The 12,833-nt window shown below is 45.6% G+C and overlaps 1 protein-coding gene across 3 annotated transcripts in view; it reads right to left on the reverse strand.

The window, feature by feature from the left end:
* The window catches only part of DCTN1-p150 (dynactin subunit 1), a 51,407-nt gene that overhangs the window by 26,564 nt on the left and 12,010 nt on the right, over positions 1-12,833 (reverse strand). For all 3 annotated transcript variants that reach the window (XM_077645942.1, XM_077645940.1, XM_077645941.1), the window contains 3 exons: positions 9,806-10,058; positions 6,820-7,055; positions 1,133-1,354 (listed from right to left, as the gene is read on the reverse strand). In XM_077645942.1, coding sequence (XP_077502068.1) covers positions 1,133-1,354; positions 6,820-7,055; positions 9,806-10,058 — 711 coding nt within the window. The remainder of the gene's footprint in view (positions 1-1,132; positions 1,355-6,819; positions 7,056-9,805; positions 10,059-12,833) is intronic.

Here is a 12,833-nt window from a genome sequence, read left to right on the forward strand (position 1 = left end):
ACATCCTGTAACTGGCCTCCACAAGCCAAGGCCTCTGGATGCCACTTTCTTTCCGATTCCTCTCTCGCAACATGCTGAACTCGGCCCCACGTGGGCCCAGTCCAGGTCATTAAAACGCACCACGTGCAGTCATGTGGGGGGGCTGACTTGTTGCCTTTTATTTTTATGAATAGGCTTCAAACTTTGTCTTGGGTTTTCCTTCCTCTATGTGTATAGAGAAGAGTTGTTCTAACTGGTTAAATACAATTTTTTTTTTTAAGTTGTAAATTACAGGGCATGTTTAGGGCTCTTAATCTTGACTCTAATGCTTCCAACCACCTCTTCTACAGATTTAACCCATCAGAATATATAACTTCCAAACCCTTTTCAAAGTTCCCTTAACCAAAAAACAAAGTGACAGTGTTGGTAAAAGAGAAAACGGCATAAACCACCATAGGCTCATTTGCATTGTGAGGGATGACGATTTCAAAATGAATTCACTGGTTAAGCTTCAAAGTGTAACTTTTTCCCTACCGTCAGAAAAATGAGGGTTTTGCATGTTCATTTCATTATAGTTTATTGAAACTTATTTGTGGGCAAGTGGGACACCTGCCAGAAGCAGGCTTCAGACAAGTAAACACAGAATGGCTAAATGCGGGGAATGGCCACTGTAAGTGCCAGCGCATTAAAAAGCAGCTTTTCACGCTGAACAAAATGGGGGGTAGCCAGCAGCTTGATTTTACAAATTTCCGAAGAAGTTGTACATATTTATATAGATGTACTAATTAATCAATATAATTAATTATTATAACATATATTACTATTAATAGATATATTATTTTATAGCTCCTTTAAAGTGAATCTAGGTGAGCTGACATCTACACACATAACAAACTAGCTCTGTCTTTCCTTTCCACTGACAAATATAATCTACCTTCCACTGCAAGCTTGGCTTTCTTACAGCAAAGCTACAAGCTGTGCAGACATACACTGCATCCTGTACCCTTTGGGCAGACTGCAGATGGACAATGTACTTATCTTACAATGCTATAAATGACACAAAGTGTCCCTTGTGATCCTATCACTGCAAAGACAAGGGACAGGGAACAGCTAGGAACGAAAACTTGCCTGCTGCCAGCTGCAAGATGCATACCTTTATCTTGAGGGCCTTCTTGAGGGCAATAATGTCATTCTCACGAGCTTCGAGACTGGAACGTACTGCTTCAAGGTCACGCGCCTGCTGTCGTGCTGCCTGAGCTCGCAGCTGAATAGGTGCTACATGCTTTGGCTGCGGCTCCTGTGGCTGCACTGCATCAACCAGGCGCTCCAGGGTGCTCACAGCTGCTGCCAGTGCCTCACGAAGGCAGTCAGGCCCCTGCACCAGCACATAGCCAAGCCAGCTCACTTTACTGCACAGCCAAGAGACCCAGTGTAATTCTTATCCCAAATTCGTGACCCTCGACAACAATACAGCCACAGAGATAATGTGCCAGAGTGATAAAGCTAATTCACTTGACACAACTGTGACCAGAAAAAGCAATGAAAAAGCAATGATAAAAAAGCAAGGGAAATCAGAAAGAAAAATACAAAGTACAAAAAAAAGCTGGACATGCAAGGAACATCATTTTCATGATGAGATGAACTCGATCAATGTTGCTGATCTTGAAGTTCCAATGGTTCGGTGATTCGGCAACACATAGCAGAACAGACTAGATAACTTCTTCGGAACACTGTGTACACTTTATTACAAAGGTAAAAATTACACTGGGCCAGAGTTGTACTAGCGCCGCTCTGCCTGCCAGATAATGCTGGCTTGACCGTCAAACTGCTGCCCAAGTGAAGTCTCTCTAGGGAGTTCCAAGAGACCCTCACCGTCTCCTCTCCAGAATCAATCTACCTCTTCTCTCATTTCATGCCAAAAAGCCACCTTTCAATCCGTTTTCCCAGAATTCTGGGGACCATTTCTTTTGCCAATAGGAATTCAGCTTGTTAGAGCCAATTAGAAGAATTTTGTTCAAATTAAAAGAGCCAGTGACAAACCGGTGCCCACGAAGGTGTTTTTCTCGCGAGCACTGTGTGCATTTCATGGAGCCATTATGTATGTCCGCTTCGGGTTATCGTACAGAGACACACACATACAAAAACGCCAGCAAACACACAAGGAAGGCGAACACAAAGTCGGAACCACGCGCATTGCCCTAGTCGTGCTCCCACCCTTAGCTCCTCGTCTCTGGGACATCCGGTCTGTCATGTGGTGTGCCGTCGAAAGCAATAAGGCATGCCCCCCCCAACCCACCCCCACCCCCCACTCGTCGGCTCTGTTTAGCAGCTCAAATGCGACCTTGAAAGGCCTTGGCCTTCACAGTCGGCCATAGTGCAGTCAGCTAACCGCTGTTCCTGCATGCAATTTACAGCATTTCTTGTAAAACAAACCATTCGAATGGCACCAGGGAAGGGGCTGCCCAAGGAGCCCTAACAAAAATGATAAAACAAAAGATTTAGCTAACTGTGTTGGGGTGTGAGCTATGCGATGGCCCTCTGCTCAACGGCCCACTAACCTTACTTAGCATCTTGTGCAATGGTCAGAACAATGAGAAATAGCTCACACCTTGTGTATACTCTGGAAGGTTAACTGGAAGGAAAGTCAGACAGCCGGAAAAACTGGACTTGCCCAGGACCGCAGTGATACTCTGAATCTCTTCTGACGAAGGAGTGCTTAGTGTTGAACTTCAGACGCTGGTTAGAGCGTACGAGCTTTGAGTCGAACTCTTCACTTGGAAGTGAAACACGAACCACCTTTGCAAGCTGAGTGTTCGAAACTAGGTTTGACCCTGAAAGGGCGCAGCGGGGTTTGCGGAGCCTCCTCCAAGCACACACCCCTGAAGAAGCCGGGCGCGTGGCCGGGGGTGTACCCATTTTTACCGGTGGGTGTCCGGCGGTGGGTTTCGAACCAACCACCTCCCGCAGCCAAAGCGGACACCCGTACCACTAGGCCACGACTACGGTAAAAAAAGGGCCACAAATGGGCTTCTACCGCACAAGGCGGATTTAGGGTTGCTTGACGGCAGAACTTATCTCTGATCCGTCAAGGCAACTGTGGTCAAGACCCTTTTCCCAAGCATCTCACCCCAGAAGAGCCGAGCACCAGACCGGGGGAAATCTTGTACCCATTAGAAAACCAGTGGGTACCCGGCGGCACAGGTAAAAAATGTTCACTCAGAAAGGGCCATTAAAGTTCCATGTCAGCTGTGATCCATGGATAGAAGTTTTGTACTGAAGAGAGAGTTTTCAGAGAAATCGCACAATATTGTTACGTGACAGCCAGCCGAAGAATGAGACGGGTTGGCTGGCGGCAATGAAATTATTCTTTGGCTGGCCGTCACGCAACATTTGGTGTGAGGTGGGGAGTTTATTCCCATCCTGGCCCTGGAGCTTCGGATCATGCATCAGCCATGGTCGTCGGCCGTGAGTTCTTGGACTGCATCGCCCAGATGTGCCCCAGCCTTTCAGACCCGAACCGATCTCGCCGTTGTTCCCCCGCCCCGTCCACCGCCCAGACCACTAGACACGACGAACTGAACCTGACGCAAAGACCCGACCTGCCGACCCGATCGACCCGAGACATTGCCCACACATGACGACACCGTTCCCCTGCCTATGCCGTTCGGCGCGTCCTGCGGCCCAGAAGCTTCGCGGACCAGGAATCATTCAGCCTTCTTCATCGTGGCGGCCAGCACCTCACCACTTTCTCCTTCCTGTCCCACCATCCTCTGAAGCGCATCACCATTTCGCGCATCTCTTTGTCACCGATCGGGACGATCGCTCGGCGGCCCCGGGTAGTATGACGAAGACGAAGCTAGCAGTGGAATGGGACGGAGCGCTCGCGCTAGGCCAGCGGCCATTAAATCATCTCACTGCCATCAGTCAACCTGTCTCATTCTTCGGCTGGCCGTCATGTAACAATATTAGTGCCTGCCATGCGACATTATGACAATGGCCACATTTATTGATTTGACAACAGCCACTGGTACACTGTGACCCAAAGCATCCACTTATCCCAGAGTGGAGCATCAAAACCACAAGCGTCCACTTATCGCAGGGTTCAAGTCAGTTTTACCTCATGCTTGCAGTCAATGCAAGTGGCATGGTGGTACTATCATTACCAGAAGACACACATTTGCTGTGCTATGGTTACTCAAGTGGAAAAGGATCCTCTAATAAGCCTCTAACTGGAGGAAGCAATGACCATGGTTAAAGCCCTCGACTTCCTGTTGCAGAAAATGTTGAATTCCGCGAACTGAAAACAAAAAATCCAAGAAATTCTCCGGTATACCAAATAATGCTTCAGGCTGCAACTCGCATTATATTCGGAACTAAGGTATGAATATAGTGTGAATTGTTTTTTCATTTTATCTTTGCAAGCTTTTCAAAGTAGCTGGTGCTGCGTGGGAGGCTGCGCACATTAAAATATTGAACGCTTTGCTTTGCTCGATTTTGACGTAGACATCTGAAGTGTTGATTTTTAAATATTTCTACATATCTGCTGCATCCGCATTTTAGCATGCAGTCTGCGTTTTCTGGGGTGGCCCTCGGCTATGGTTGGCTTGAACAGTTCGAGACAGCATTTTAATCATATTTCTCTTCATATGTACTCATAAATTCTCACACTCCCACATTGCGTTATATTCATGCAAATAAGGCAAAGTAGTCATTTCTCCATCACACTACCACTCCTACTGATGTCCATAACAACAACAGCATTAAAAATAGAATGTGGCATGTGACATACAATTCTGTGAAAAATGCTAAAATACATCATTTTTCATGGAATCGCAGAAAACTGGAGGCCTTAATTATGGTAGATGCATATAAGGAACATACATAAGTTCTGATGGAAATATGATAAAAAACGGGGGAGGGAGAGAGCGATGCCGCACCTCCTCAGTTGTTTACCCTTCCATAGTGCTAAGTGCTACTGTTGGCATAATATCAAGGGCTAGGAAATACCCAGCTTCTCTTTTTCATTTACACTTTCTTTCCATGAATGAGAGTACAGCTTAGCTTTACTTCTATACATCTATTAAAGGAATAGGGCCTGTGATACAGTACTACTATGGCACTGTAGCAAACAAGGTGCTGTACTACGCACTCTAATAACGAACTTGGCCTACTTTACCACACGCAACTTTACACATGAAAAAACAGGCACATTGACAAAATAACTACGTGATAAGAAGTCTCAAAAAGCTCTTTTATTAGTTGGTTGTCAAAGAATGTAACATATTTCTCTCTATGCAGCTACAATACTCTACTCAAGATTAAAAATGAGTAGCTTTCAATAACATACTAAAAAGAGACACCGCACTTTTACTTATCAGTTCAACAAGTAATATTCTGTTCACAAGAAACCTGTCCTATTACCACTATGTCATAGTGCCAGATAAAACTTGTCATGTCTAGTTTATTGAAAACAGGCAGCAAGCAGCAAATGTGGCATCTAGGAATCATAATTCTACACCATAATAAAGGACATAAAATTTTATTGAACACATCTGTAATGTACTGTAAGTGTCAAATAAACAAGAACTTGACATTTCACAGATGAATGCAAAGACAAAAAAAGCAACAACCAGCACAAAATAAACATAAATATGGCTTGCTATCCCTTCTTAAAAATGGTCACTGCACCCAAGAAAGGGTAATTAATCATGCAAGTTATCTACCTCAAAATCAGCTCATCTTTCATTTGAAGTCAATATTGCCTCTTCTCAGTAGTGTCACCTGCACACAAATCACGGATCTCAACTAAATGAGTTGCAAACAGTGACTAAATCTTTGTGGAGCATAGGCAATCTGTTGAAAAACTATGAATTGCACCTTTCATCAGCTGCTACCCAGACAACTCAGAAGAACTGACTACCTCTTCACATAGCATGCAACTTCATTGCACTGCTTGAGGGGATACAAGCACAGGAAAGCGTCACGTCTGCACATGGCAAAGGACATAAGGCCAGCTTGTTCACCAGAGACTGCCATCTTTGCAAATGTTGATGCGTATGCCAGAGAAGAGTTTCACAAAAGCTGCATTTCTCTCTTGCTCGAAGTCACGTTTATAGAGTGTGAACATAAACGTTTACTGGACCAGACTCTCATTGATCTCTTATAATGACCTCCACTCATCGCAGAGCCTTCCTAGCATCAAACATGGTTTTGTCATAGAAAGGCCCTTGATGGGCTAGCTGTAAGTTAGATGCGACAGTCCTTGAATACTACAACTTCTCTTGCTCAGTGAACGGCTTTCGGTTTGCCAAACTCAATGGTCGCACACAGCTTATTAGTCCTGTGGCATTGCACTTTTCTATACTTTCAGCAGAATAAACGAGCTTCCATCAATCACTGGGCTCAAGCACTTTTTATATGCTGTGCAAGTGAGTCACTGAACCCCACAGCAGTGTGCTCCACGAAGTGTAGATGAGCTCTATATCTCTACTCACTGTTGTTAGCTTGATGCTGGACAAATGAACTGTACTTGATTTATTTCAGCAGCTGTGCTGAAAACTTCTTTACATTGGGGGCACAAGATTGCTCTATGCAGGAAAAAACACTCACAAGGTGCACATCTTGCAAACTGGGTCTAATATCAGCTGCTTTGCTCATGTCTGTAACATGTAATGTACAGAACATACGCGAAAGCAGAGACATAATTCATTTTTCCTTTCCTATGTGCCCTTTGGTTAGAAAATTACTGAAGTGGAAGGTACAGGCAGCAATAAGACGGCACAAGGCAGAAAATAAATTTTAAAAGTTGGGTACACTTTTATATCAGCATCCCGTACACACCTGGTCCTCCTTGCCATAGACCCTGTCAGTGGCCTCATGAGCAAGCTCCTTGAGCTTGTCCAGGGGTGGCAGTGGCTCATGCTCAATGCGGGACGCTACGGCACGCTGCAGGGCACACGCCGCTTGTACCACCTGACCCAGGCTGCGCACCTCTGCCTCCAGTTGTTCACGTGCCTCAGCTCCTAGTGTCACAGGTCCTTCATCTGGGGGCAGCCGCCGGCGAACCTTGCGCACCGCTGCGCACAAAACTCATCACTCAACAGCCTGTGAGTGCCAACACAGTCACTCAGCACAGCACATCAGACACATCAAAGCACATGCTGGACTCCGATGATTAAAGCTGAGTTAAACAAAAATTATGGATAAATGAAACTATGTTTTGCTGAACAGGCACTTTCACTTTAGTGGCCTTTGCTATAGTGGTATTCAAAATACACGCAAAAAATGGCACCCTCACTAGGCATTGTGGCATCCTTCATTATACAGGGCATTTCACAGCTGAGGTGTTCGCTATCGAGGTGTTTGACTGAACCAAAGTTCTGCCTACTTCTAGTGCTTGAGGTTGACGGCCACAGTCATTAATGCTGCTCTGCAGATTGCAAAACTCACAAAGAATGCTCTTCTCGTGTAGTTTCTCCAGCCCATTTTAAATGATCCTTGACATAGTCTCTTATTTGAAAACTACTTAACATAGCAGATACTGCGATACCTTATTATGTAGGCCATTAGTAGGTTTGTTAAAAAGTAGAATTAGTTTCTGAACATTTATCAATGTGGGAACATGCAAAACAGCATACAACAAGAGGCACCGCTTAGTGCAACCACACTAGCTACCTCCTTTCCTTTCTTAGTTATTATGCTAGCCCTTTCCTACTAGAACTGCAGGCAAAAACTAGGTAGACAGAACTCACAGACTGGACCTTCAGCAAAATGTTTGTGAGTACAATGCACGTAAAAGAAAAAGAAGCCCTTGGTTATGTCTCGTTTGATTCCATCACTTTTTCACTAGATTAAAGCTTAAGTAAATGCCGCATTAAATTTCAGCCAAACCTTTGGTACACCGACTGAAACATGACTCACGTCCATAAAAATTTCATGCACATAAAATTCCCAAGTAGCCATTGGATATATTGCACTTATCATTGCACGGATGAACCAGCACATGGTAGTAAACAGAGGAGTCACGAAGAGCATAGCTGCTATCTTCTTTGCTTTCTTGGTGCTGGACAGACTTACCAGGACAGCATAACAACCATCTACAGCTCCATTAATCCACTAAATGTGCCGATTTTTCCTCAACTATTATAATTTTTTAAGCTGGGAAATGAATGAAAAGATCATGTAGCTTTTCGACAGCTGCTTTGTGTCAATGGGGGGAGTTTCATCTAGTGCGGATTCATTGGTGTCTACAGGGCAGCCTATGCTGTTCCCTTTGACTCCTTCAAAACCCTGTCATATAAATGAGGTGTGGCACAGTTCTATAGACACATCTGCACCCCCTTCCGCTGAACCATCTAACTGTTCCGGCCACGCTCCTGGGGGTAGCGCTATGCAGTCCTCCCATAGGGCCTCGAGGCAGTGACAGGCACTAAGCTGTATTTCTTGCGAGGCTGGCTGCAGGCGCACGGGGAGTTCTATACTCGTTTTCATACATAGCAGGCAACGCAACGGAGGCTGCAGAAGTAGTGCGTCCGCGAAAACATATTACTCCGCCACATATCATTCGTCTGTCTCGAAGCCTTGGTGGCTGTTGGCACAAAAACAAAGACTGGTATAAAACAAAGTGGTAGCATTGAGAATTACGGTCGAAGCTGTGAGGCACTCAGTACTTGGACCCTCTGGCTATAATTTGCACTGACTATGAACTATTTTTTAGGCGCGGATGGACTAAAGGCAACTCACCCTACCAACTGCGTATCAGACCGCCAAAGTCATTCTTACTTCTCAAAGTCTCGTTGACTTGGAGGACAAAAAGTGGTGAGAGGTAAAACAAAGTCCAGGAGATTGCCATTCACGGCACTTAAGATCTGCCGCAACAAAATATGCTTCTGCTCACTTTGGTCGTATGGCGAAATACTTTTTGAGCTCGTACTTAGCCTGCGCGAACAGGCGCGCTAGCTTTGGCAGCATTGCCTGCTATGTATGAAACAGAGTATAGACAGGCGAGCGACGAGTGTGGGACACGGCGCTGGATGCATGCAGCAAGGTATGTGAGCGCCCAATTTTCGCTGTCCCAAAGGCCTTTGCCAACAGACGTTTGCGTGCCTTGTGTGGCTGGTCCCTCCTGTCATAAGCCGACAGTTAAGCGCCCCTGCAAAAGCTGCAAACGCGCAACAAAACCCGTCGAGTAACCGCTGCTGCTGGTCTGAGTAAGCAATGATTCACACTAGAATTTTCCCGCCGCGCCGGCCTGCGCACACTAGCCCTTGTTCATGCGCACATCTGCTGCGGCCCACTGTCAGTTGCAGTGGATGGCAGCAGATGCATACTGGCTAAGGGAGAGCAATACAGTGCTGGTGTTTGTACCGTCGCTATCTGAGCAATAAATATGTATACTGGAAATGTTTCCAATTCCCTCTGAGTGAAAGCGCATGAGCACGGCAAGAGCGGACAGGACACCTTTAGGCATGGTTTTCGAGCCCCGCAGACTGTCTCTCTATTGGCACGCCACCATGACACGTAAGGAAGCCCACTCTTGGGCGCACATTGGCACCATGCGCGGAGGGATTTAAGTAGACGCCCACAATCTCTATGCCAGGAACTATATCCACTGCCAAGCTTTCAACTGATCATATTGTGCTAGCAGGAAGCATTCTGAGGAAAGAATCTACGTCCATTTTCACAACCTTCCTGATGCCCGAAAGTGATGGTAAACTATTTTCAAGTCTCTGAAAGTGCTGTCACTGAAAGTGCCATGACAAGTGGGGGACAATTTTTTACACTCTGAAAAACCAAGATAGTCAATAGGTCAGACATGATGCCATACCTTGCACCACGTCAGAGGCTGAGGAAAGGGCAGCATCGAGCAAGGCAGCAAGATCGCCACCCTGTGCGCCAAGCACATGACGCACAAAGCCCAAAGCACACTGTACAGCCTCACAGGCAAGTGCAAGGCATCGCAGGCTTTGGGTGAGCAGGTGTCGCTCATCTTGCCGCTCGTTGGATAGGTGCACCGCGTACAGGCTTTGGAAATAGGACAGTGCCCGCTCCAGGTTCCCCAGAGACACGTTCTCATCCAGCTGCAACAGAAGTGGCGTTCCAGATTTTAGAGCAAATGTGCCGTTTTTGAGTGCAGAAGAAACGATACTGCCACCAGTGGTAACCTATCACAGTTCACAACAGTGCACAGACCATTGCCACATTTATAATGACCTCGACAAACTTGCACTTGCCGTTCCTGCTCAGTTGTTGCCTTCAAACTATACGAATCGCAACTTGTGCACAAAAATTGGAGGGGACATTTAAGCTCCGCCTTAAGGGTATGATGTGATAGCCTAATGGGTTAATGCTCATATATACGGAACTGGTCATTCTCGAATTTACATTCATAGATCCCTGGAAGTCCTCCTACCACTCCTGGCGCAGTGTTGCAACGGTTAACCGATGTGCCACTGCCCTGTGATGGCAGCTGCTGCTACCTGTGAGGCTTGTGCAACCAAGGTTGCTCTTCTCAAGCAGCCTCTTGTGACCAGCCATTAATTTAAGGGGGTAAGCTGGTCTTAGAAAACAAAATTTTTGTTAATGAAGTCACAATAACGAAATCTTCAAGAAACAATATTTTTGCGTGCTTATTCCAAATATTTTATGTAAAACAAGTCCTTGTGCACTTATATAATATGTTATGTAACTTTTTGCTGAGCGCTTTCAATAAATTTTGCTGCAGGAAACTTGCTAGAACACATGGCATTGGCTTGTCTTGACATCAAGCTATGCAATAGGGGCAAAATTATTATCCTGCCTATCAAAGTTGAGTTACAGTGTTTTGAATCTGCCACTTCACAAATTTGAAGAAAAACTTGTATTCAAGATGATTTCAAAATCCTATAACTCACCTTCTATAAAAGGTAGGATGATAATTTTATTCTTATTGCATAGCTTGATGTCAAGAGAAACCAATGGCACGCAATCTAACAAGTTCCCTGCTGCAGAATTTCTTACCCTCGGCAAAAAGTTGCATAACATACTGCATAAGTGCAGAAAGACTTTTACATTAAATTAAATTACATATTTGGAATCAGCATGCAAAAATACATGTTCCCTGAAAATCTCATAATTGTGACTTCATTATTGAAAATTTATTTCTAAGACCCTCTTCACCCCTTAATTGCCAACTGTCACGGTGGTCAGTTTGATCACAATCTGGTGGGCAGGTTGTGATGACGTTACAATGTCACGTGACATAGATGGCCCACCTAGAATGCTTGTCCAGGGATTTTTCGCTCTCAATGCCGAGGGCGCCGACAACGACACTGGATTTTCTGCAGAACAGAAGCCGTAATGCTTTCGCGTCAAAAACAGCCTCCTGAACAGGGGTGTAAGACAGCCAAGTGGAAAAACGCATATTACTAGTGGTCATTTATAACCTCTCAGAACACAATTACAATAGTATTTTCACACTGCTGCTAGGTCACCTATGCAAGAATTTGAAACTACAACCAACACATAGTGCCCAAGAGTTACCTGCCACAGTGGCTCAGTGGTGACAGCTTTAGGCTGCTGTGCTCAAGGCTGCGTGATGAAATCCCACCCATCCCGACCGCATTTCGATGGAGACAAAATGCAAGAACACCCATGTGCTCTGTGATGTCCGTGCACGCTAAAGAATCCCAGGTTGTCACTATTATTCTACAGCCTTTCACTATGGTGCCCCTTACAACCCGTGCACAGCTTCGAGGTGTTGAACCCCCATGTACCACAGACCCAAAGAGTAGCAGCAGCTCCATACTTGTGCAGTTAGCTAGTAGGGTAACTTGCTGAGCCAACTAGGAAAGAGGACATGGAATGAGTAGTGGACATGCAACTGATTCTTTATTGAGTCACTCTAAGTTGTTACAAGAGCTGATTATTTTAACGCGACAGCGTTAAGGAGCTCGTGTCGCAGAAAAGCCGGTGTCGTTGGCGTCGGCCGTGAGCAAAAAATCCCTCCTCCTCCTCCTCACAATGTACGCCACTGCCCCAACAGATGGTGCGCGACGGCAGCGCCTCCCGCTCGTCTCGTTCGGGCGCAGTGGGGCCGTGTAGGCACGCAGGAATCACGCGGTGAGCGGCGAACAACGCAGCGCACATCCAAAGCGCATTCACCACAAAGCTTGCAGCTTGCTGCCCGTTCATTCGGCGCGAAAGCTATGCTGGCATTCGTGGCATCGGGTTTGTCGAGAACGATGTGCCGATGAACTACGACTGCAACTTGAGTCCGCGCATTTCGGCAAGGTGCTTGGCAGCGCTTCTACGTGGTTTGCCGCTCCACGCATTTGCTTCACCGTACGTAGCAGAGCGATTTGTCTAATGGGCAAGGCATCGCGCCGAACGGGCGATGGCGTTCCTTGGACTCCCTGGCAGTGCTGCAACACACTGTCGCATTCTACTCTTAAAGGCGAAGCTTAAGCGTCCTCCAATTTTTTAATAAAACAATACGTAGTTGCAGGCTCAGCATTATGATTTGTTGATTCCTTCATGTGTAATTAGTTTGCTTTCTGCTCTCAGGAGAGCAGCAGGGGACTGAACAGCATGAATGATGTGGCTGCTTTCAAGGGGAGACGCTGGTCTTGAACATTTTTATTATTAAAGACATTGTTATGAAATTAGGTGTGTATGTGTGTTTCTTTTTCCTGTTTTCAAAAATATAATTAGTTTCAGTAAACATCAATTAGTTCCAATATTATAGAAAAATAACTGAAATATAATTAGTTAAATTCTTACGGGTCGTTAAGACACTTTCTTCCCATCTTTTTTGGTTTCGATTCAAATGGGCTGCAGCCAAAGTTCCACCATCTGGAGCTATGCTAATTATACTG

Source organism: Amblyomma americanum, chromosome 1, assembly GCF_052857255.1.
Source record: "Amblyomma americanum isolate KBUSLIRL-KWMA chromosome 1, ASM5285725v1, whole genome shotgun sequence".
NCBI lineage: Eukaryota > Metazoa > Arthropoda > Arachnida > Ixodida > Ixodidae > Amblyomma > Amblyomma americanum.